This window comes from Hippocampus zosterae, chromosome 1 (assembly GCF_025434085.1).
Source record: "Hippocampus zosterae strain Florida chromosome 1, ASM2543408v3, whole genome shotgun sequence".
In the NCBI taxonomy this organism is placed as follows: Eukaryota; Metazoa; Chordata; class Actinopteri; order Syngnathiformes; family Syngnathidae; genus Hippocampus; species Hippocampus zosterae.
This window is the reverse complement of record NC_067451.1, coordinates 13,442,501-13,451,042: the sequence shown is the minus strand read 5'-3', so window position 1 is coordinate 13,451,042 and position 8,542 is coordinate 13,442,501. Positions and strand designations below refer to the sequence as shown.

Below are 8,542 nucleotides of genomic sequence, written 5' to 3'. Positions count from 1 at the left end.
CTCATTCAGATCACGGACTACTTAAGACACTGGTGTAAAAGTCAAGGCCCGGGGGCCAGATCTGGCCCGCCACACCATTTTATGTGGCCCGCAAAAGCAAATCTCACATGTCAAGTTCCATATGCTTGCTAAAGTCTGAACCAAAATTTCAAATTGTCATATGTAATCCACAGTAACAGTTAATAATATAATATTCTTGACTTCTGATTTTAAAACTAGTTATTCAATTCAATTTGTTGTGCGCTGTGTAAGTAATATGTAAACATTTTTACGGTTTCCCAAAATTCATAACGGCCCTCCAAGGGAAACCGTAACTACAATGTGGCCTGCGACAAAAACAAGTTTGACACCCATGACTTAAGGAAAGGGATCATAATGGCCCTGACCATTTCAATCAGGTGTGTTGCAGCAGGGAGAGATGGAAAACATCCAGGAAAGCAGCCCTCAAGGACCTTGGTTTGTCACGCCTGACTTAAGGCCTCTTATCATTTGCCTTGCTCAAGCCATTGTTTAAGTGCTGTTTTCTAGACGTCATATGTTATTGCGCCATAGTTCTCTTGTCTCATTTTGCATCTTCCATTGGAAGTAGCTTCCTTGATTTTCATTGTATCGATATTGCCGGATTGTACTTGCCGCGAATTGATCCTCATGTCCTTTAATGACACGCTATTTCTGTTTATTGTTTCCTTGCCATTTGCAAGCACTTTTTATTCTCGTTATTTTACCAGTGTCCTTATATGCAGCTTGTCAGCCCCGCCTCTTTTTTGTGTAAATAAACATATTTTTTTACATCAATCAGAGTCTACATTCATAGACTATTCTGTCCGGAAACCTTCCGGACATCCTGACATTTGTGATGGATATCATTAAATTGTGTAACTAATGTTTTGGCCAGAAATTGTAGATAATCCAGAGCTTTATTTACACATGAAGACATACATTTCCATTTAGATAATGCTTCTGCTTGTAATGTGTAACCGTGTCTTGTGAAACCTTCTGAGAGAGCATTTGCTTCCCCTGCGTGGATTTAAAGTCAGAGAGTGTTTCAGCAAAATATATGTCTATTACACAATACAGTATATACATACGTTTTCATTTTTATCCTAACACGATGTTTTAAATTAGCCCGGTCACTCTCCTCTCATTTGGAAGAGCTGCTCTCAAAGCTCAACAATCTGTGCATTACAGGGTTCTTAGAGCTGACCAAAGAGGAAGTGAAAGAGGAGGTTTGCCTCCTGAGGTGCAATCTGAATTCAGCTGTTAGGAAGTAGTAGAGCAATGGGTTAAGGCAGCAGCTCAGGCTGGCCAAGCACAGGGACACAGGGTGAAACTGGCGCACGGCCAAACGGGTGGCGCACTCAGACACTAAGTTTTGTTGCACCATCAGATAGAGGAGGAAATTAATGTGGTACGGGGCAAAGCACAACAGGAAGACGAAGGTGCAACTCAGAACCATCCGCAGTGCGCGCTGTTTCTCCCCACTGGGTCGTTGCGTCTCATCTTTCTTATCGGCGGAGGTGAAAGCGGAGGGTCGACTCCGCATCGAAAGACACAGAGTCGACTTGTTTGAAATCTGGTTGTGTTTCTGGTAAAAGGAGCAGCTGATGCAGATGGAGCTCCAACTGATGCAAGCCAAAGGAATCACAAAGCCAAACAGCTCGGCGAGCACCATTAAGGTGACCGCCAGAGAGAAGGGCACATGACGCATGGGCAAGTCTTTAAAACAGGGGACCTGAGTTTCATTCATCAACGCGCTGAGACTGGAGGTCAAAGAAGTCACGGTGACATTCAGAGGGGATGACTTGTTAAATTTGAGATGTGAATGGGCGGTGCCGCTGTTGCTGCTTGCACGCATGAGGATGAAGGGTGAGCAGGCCAGAGCAACAAGCAGCCACACCACTATACTGATCACGAGGTCATAGCGGCTCCTCCACTTTCGAGTGTAGAAGGGGTCAAGCAGGAAGACACACCTCTGTACGCTGATACACATCTAAGATCAAAAGAAACACAAATAAAACTCAAGACGACTTTAAAATGCCTTTGACATTTAACTGATTTGAAGGACTTTTGTGTGTATACAAACAGCTTTCTGCCTATTTCTTAAAGTGTGTCTGCTAGCAAGCCATTCTCCACTTCTGTCACATTGTTACATGAAAAACGGGGCATATTTACACTACATAAGTGCCTGTCCCTAAATTAGCTAGTGGGAGCTTCGTGTTTTTGTTCATCTACTTAAGCAACCAATTTTTTAGTGACAGAAAGAGTAAATGCTCTTACGCTAGATAGCTGAAAGTACAATTAATCGTTGTAGCCATCTGTTGCCTTCATACAACAGAATGGTAGCTTTATTTTGTTCCACTAAACAGGCCAATATTTCACACTGAGTAAGTACCAAGTTAAATATTGCCGAGATCATTATTTCAGTTTCTTTGAGGATTTATTTGTGTGGTGCTATGCTGTAAGATTTTTCTTTTGTAACATTTGCCTATAAAAGCTAGTAACTGCTGTTTTAGGCTTCACACACCTTATAAAATAATAGAATGATGTGATTTAATCTTGTCAATCCCTAACGGCAATGCAGTAGAGTAACCTTAAAATAAAAGTGTGTATGAGTACCAATTCTCACGGTTGCTGCTTACCAAAAATCCGATGGCTGCGTACATGTTGAGATACTTAAGGTAGAAGCAGAGCAAGCAGACACTGTGCCCAAAGGGCCACGTGTGTGTTAAATAGTAATAAATCCTTAAAGGCAGAGACAGGATGTGAACCAGATCTGCTAATGCCAGATTTATCATGAAGATAACCGTCTTGGTCTTCTTTCTGTCATACAGAAAAAAACAAGCATGAGAAGTGTATTGCACTTTGGGCTACGTGTGTGCATGTGCGTGTATGTGTGTGTGTGTTCGTGTGTGTGTGTGTTCGTGTGTGTGTGTGTGTGTGTGTGTGTGTGCGTGTGTGTGCGTGTACCTAATGTGTCTGCAAAGGAACCACAGAGCCATTGTGTTGAGGAGCATCCCTGGTATGAAGAGCAACAGGTAGAAGTATGTGTACAACTTGTTCATGAGCTCTTCCCATTCAGTCATATCGTGGTCACATGATGAGTTCCCTTGGGACGCGGGCCCCGGTTGGGATGTATTGAGCGTCATTCCCACTGTGACATAAAAATAATTTTTAAAAAATCATTATGAATGAGTAGTTGATTTATTTCAGTTATATACATTGTACAGACAGGGAAAAAGAGAAGAAACAAAATTTGAGTATTAATAACTGAAGAAAAAGAATAGGCTGAAGCACTTATTCTGTCCCATGAAGCACCTTGAAATTCAATAAATAAAAAGGAAATAAAAACAACATACTCACATCACAGTCTTGAACTGTTTTACATTTTTTCAGTGCCACTATAACCATGACTTATTTTACGTTTTATTTTTTTCTTAAACCACAACAAAAAACTACAAAGCTTCAACACATCACCAAGTCCCTTCCACAATTCTACTCCCAATACTGAAATACATCTGTTTTCTATATTGGTCATCACTTTACATCACAGGTGTCAAAGTCAAAGCCCGGGGGCCAGACCTGGCCCGCCGCATTATTTTATTTACCGTGATAGCCGATCATGTGTTTCAACTTCCATGATCCTTTCTGAAATCTGTTCCGAAATGTCAAATTGTCATGCGTAATAAGTAATACTGAGATTTTGCAATAAACCGACCCTGTTTACACTCACTTGAACAATAAGTGAACAAACAACCAATACAGTAGTTGACGGATTTTAAAACTAGTAATCCATCAATTTGTTGTGTACAAGTAACTATACTATGCAATGATTAAACATTAATTTGGCCCTAAGAGAAAAGACGTTAACTCCACAAAAATTTGTTTGACACCTCTGCTTTACATGTTTCAAACACAAATAACCCTTTCAAAGTATAATTTAATTCTCTTAATTTGAAAAAAAAGTTTAAAAATGATTTGTTGCAAATACTGCACAGGTAAATAGTTCAATGACACAATTAATTACTTCTTTTATGATTGCCATATCAACATTCGACATGCTGGACTGGTCTCAAGTCAATTGTCGGGTACATACTGATGTAAATGATGATTATAGCTCCAAATTCTCCTTTAAAAATCATTTGCGAATTGGATATCAAGAACACCAATATAAAATGCCATCAATCAAACGCTTTCAATGATTACAGCACGATACCACAGAGAGGATCAACACATCACCCTTCTTCCTGTCATCAAGCCGAGACACCTCCCTTCCTCTTTGGACCCAATGAGGAGGGCGGGCTGCAGTTGATGTCAGATGTAACCCTTATTTTCGTGCATACTGCTCCAATGTCTTTTGGCCTTTTATACAGGGTACCAGTCAAGATTGCTTCACGCAAACAGAGAAAGTAGGCTTCAACTGAATTGTCATACAAGTAATCAGTTTTGCATGCATGCTAACGATTGCAAATCAAATACCACTTGGAAATAATCAAATGAATCATTATTAAAGTCACACAGGCTTGTGCGAACTCAGCACAGAGTGGCAAATAAAAATGACCTCAAATGTGCACAGTACCTTGGAAGACAGAACTGCTATCAACAGTGAGAGTGCCATTACCTTGTGCTTCGTCTTCTCTCTACATGCATAAAGAGGGCAGATTAGACCAAGATGTAATGTAACCGCCAGCGGTAACTTGTGCTCCATGCAGCAGTTATGGCTTCACTCTGCTCTAGAAATGACAGCCTGACACACGATGGTACTTTTCGGTGCCAGGTGCCCGCCTTCTTGCAGTTGTAGAAACCTGTCACGCGGCCATGCACGTTGCGTTTGAATGTTTGCCTCTCTCGAGCTGAATGTGCTTCGTTTTCTTATGATACAAGAAGGGGAAGTGGTTACCTCATGCTTAAATGTAATTCCACTCGGAACTTACACAAAACTGTGAAATAGTATCGACGTCAAAGCACATTAGCTCAGTGCTGGGGAGCAATTTCTGTTAGATATTATACACTAATCCATGTCTTGCATGAAAACATGTGCTCACAAACATCACGTTGCCAAGAAATGAGCGCCCACTCTCTCTTACACACACACACACACACACACACACACACACACACACACACACACGCACACACACACACACACACACACACACTCACACACACACACACACACACACCTTCACTTGTTCTAACAGTAACATTCATAATGGTTTAGTATTTGTTGCAAATTGAACCATTCGCTTTCCCTAACAAACTCTCCCTGTATATTTGTTTTCAATTGAAGCGTTCCAACCTCGTTATTCTCTTTATTTTCTCAAAAGTTCCCGATACAACAATCAATCAAAAGTACTTGAACCTCAATTTCGCAAAAGCTTCTTCTCTCTCTCAAAAGTCTTCGAATCTCTACATTCCTTTATTTAGCAAAAGCACACGATCCTCTTTTACAAAAGTACCCGCTCCCGTTCAAAGACAAGGGTACTCGAATCATTATTCCAAAGGTGTTCGATTCTTTCTTTGTTTTTCGCAAAAACACCCGAACCTTTTACTCTTATTCATTCATTCATTCATCTTCCGAACCGCTTGATCCTTACTAAAGTCGCGGGGGGTGCTGGAGCCTATCCCAGCTGTCTCCGGGCAGTAGGCAGGGGACACCCTGAATCGGATGCCAGCCAATCACAGGGCACACAGAGACGAACAACCATCCACGCACACACTCACACCTAGGGACAATTTAGAGCGTCCAGTCAGCCTGCCACGCATGTTTTTGGAATGTGGGAGGAAACCGGAGCACCCGGAGAAAACCCACACAGGCCCGGGGAGAACATGCAAACTCCACACAGGGAGGCCGGAGCTGGAATCGAACCCGGTACCTCTTCACTGTGAAGCCAAACCACTGGACTACCGGCCGCCCCTTTTACTCTTATTATATTCATAAATATTCTTTCCTAAAATAAGATTACCATTGCGCATTTCACTGTTCATCCAGCCACAATTTATCTTTAGATAAGATATCCTTTATTTGTCCCACACTGGGGAAATTTACAGTCTACAGCAGCAAGATTGTGGGTAGAAAGAAGAAATAAGAAAAACAAAGTGTTTGCATTCACAAAATAAATGTTAGTTTCAATGTATACCGTTCAATTAAGTGCAATGTAAATATATAGATTACACATTTTATTTTTTATTCAGCAGCCTGACAGCAGTCGGTAGGAACGAGCAGCAGTATCTCTCCTTGGGGGTGTAACAGTCTCTGGCTGAAGGAGCTACGTAGTGCTGTCAGAGCGAGCTGGAGGGGGTGGGAGGGACTGTCCATCATAGCTTTTAGCTTAGCTAGCATCCTCCTGTTGCCCACCTCCTCTAGAGTGTCTAGGGAGCAGCCCGGGGCAGAACTGGCCATCCTGACCAGTCGATCCAGTCTCTTTCTTTCCCAGGCCGAGATGCTGCCTGACCAGCAGACAATGCCATAATGGATGGCTGAAGCCACCGCCACGTTATAGAAAGTCTTAAGGAGTGACCCCTGAACCAACAAAGACCTGTTTCATGAGTAGGAAGAGTTGCTCTGTCCTTTCCTAATCAGGGCTTTTATTAGAAGTAGAATAGTGAATTAGAATGTCAATTCAAGACGTAATCCTTACCTCAATTTCAGCCAACAGACAGATCAATTGAGAGGATAATTGTTCCCTTACCTTGTCAATCTGTTGACCGCCCAATGTTCTGTCTGTCTGTTGACTGAAACCTCAGTCCGAAATCATGTCGGGGTCAACAAATGTTGAGGGGGGGGGGGGGGGCGGCTTCCTTTCCCCCACATGTTCGGTGAATTTCGGACGAGTAACTTTACTTTGCCATAACAATTTGCTTGCTTGTGTTGGATATTTTTACTGAGTACAGTTGCTTATGTATTATTGGTACATGTTAGATGGATGGTGTTGATGCTTTATGATCTTCTCCGTATGAACAGTTTTTCCGTCACCCTGTCGCATCCTTAAGAAATTTTCAACCACTTTTTTGGGTTAATTATTCACAGATGTTTGCCATTCATGGTAGGGCTGTGAAGAGCAACGGTTTACTCGTTTAGAACAATCAGTGGTAATAATGACCTTGATGAAGTACAAATACTTTGTGAACTTACTGACAAAGATTTTTTGGGTATCGAGATGCTCTCCGTTTTGTTTCATTTCATGCCACGCTGTTATCCCGTTTTTCAACGTGCGCGCACTCATGGCCAACAACGAGGCATAGTTGTACTCGAGAATTTATCAGATAAGTATCTGTACTTTTACCACCTCTGATTAGCACGAATGACCCCTTTTAATGTCATTTTTGCTCAACGCTTGGAATTACAGCTCGCATGTGCCACCCATTTTCAACATTTCATGGAGAGTGAGTGCCAATTAAGAGGTAAAATTGGGTCACAAAGTCCAGGCCGACCCAACCCGGCCCGAGCCCGACCAATCAACTTGATTTGCAGGCCTGAGCCCGACGCAAACACGAAATTTAATATTTTATTTGTGTCGACTCTGGAGTAGGAGGGTTGATTTCTGATAACAAATTAAAGCCTGTCTTTTGTAACGAAATCTAAGTTGAAAAAGACTGTATAAACATTTACATCTTTTATATTTCTGTTTCTGCAGAGGGTACATTAACCGACAATTTTCCATCATTGACGGAAACATTTAAGGCCGTCCGTCATTTTGACGGCTTGAAAATTGGGTCATTAACCACAGCATCAGCACGTTCTTAAGAATCTAGCGTGGCACTTTGAGAGAAGCAGAGAGACAAAGATGAACAATGACGGGTGGATAATAGACAGAGACATGAAGGAGTTCTTTGAATTGTTTTTGTCAATACAATACGTGTTGTGATGAGGCGACTTCTGTTTTTTATTGTTTTGTTTTTTTGCGAACCACGTTCTCACGGCCTCGAAACTAAAAAGTCAGCGCGTGAGAAGCCCGGCCCGACCCGACCCGAACCCAAAGCAATGATTGACATTTTAGGCTTGGGGCTCGGGCTGCCCGATTTTACCTCTACTAGGGTGTGGTTTTCAAACATGCAGTCCTTCTGAATCAACAAAGCCATCTTCAAATTGCCCACACATGACCCTAAACATAAATATCAATAAAGCTGGAAATTTTGCACTCGTGTTGAACCAAATTTAGAAGGCACAATCCAACTCAATGACAGCAAAGTTGTAAACGAATTTACATAATTTCATAACCCAAGACCATCATTTCTCTCACATTAGCAGCCGTGATGGTTCTTATCAGTTTTCGAGAGAAATGCGCATCTTGTGAATGTAATCTACAAAACAATGTATCAGGATCGTAATTTCACGGCAAATAGCAGCATAACAGGAGCAGTTATAAAACAAATACAATACAATACAATACATGCTGATTTATGTAGCACTTTCACAACAGCGGCAGCTGTCACAAAGCGCTTAACAAAACAGTTAACATAAAGTAAAATAATAAACACAACACATAACACAAAACACGGTCAGTCGTGCAGTCCTAACCACTTTTCCGTCACACGCTTTGTG

At 41.7% G+C, this 8,542-nt stretch overlaps 1 protein-coding gene across 2 annotated transcripts in view; it reads right to left on the bottom strand.

Annotated features, from left to right (window-relative positions):
* Window positions 1-898: 898 nt before the first annotated feature.
* p2ry10 (P2Y receptor family member 10) overlaps window positions 899-8,542 on the bottom strand; it is an 8,607-nt gene continuing 963 nt past the window's right edge. Inside the window, exons 1-4 of one of the 2 annotated variants that reach the window (XM_052058018.1) lie at window positions 4,619-4,872; window positions 2,968-3,151; window positions 2,640-2,820; window positions 899-1,990 (exon numbers count right to left, since the gene is read on the bottom strand). In XM_052058018.1, the coding sequence (XP_051913978.1) occupies window positions 1,142-1,990; window positions 2,640-2,820; window positions 2,968-3,146 (1,209 nt within the window). In that variant the 5' untranslated portion in view covers window positions 3,147-3,151; window positions 4,619-4,872 and the 3' untranslated portion in view covers window positions 899-1,141. Of the gene's footprint in view, window positions 1,991-2,639; window positions 2,821-2,967; window positions 3,152-4,618; window positions 4,873-8,542 lie in introns of those variants that run through there. The other variant, XM_052058028.1, reaches the window with a different exon arrangement.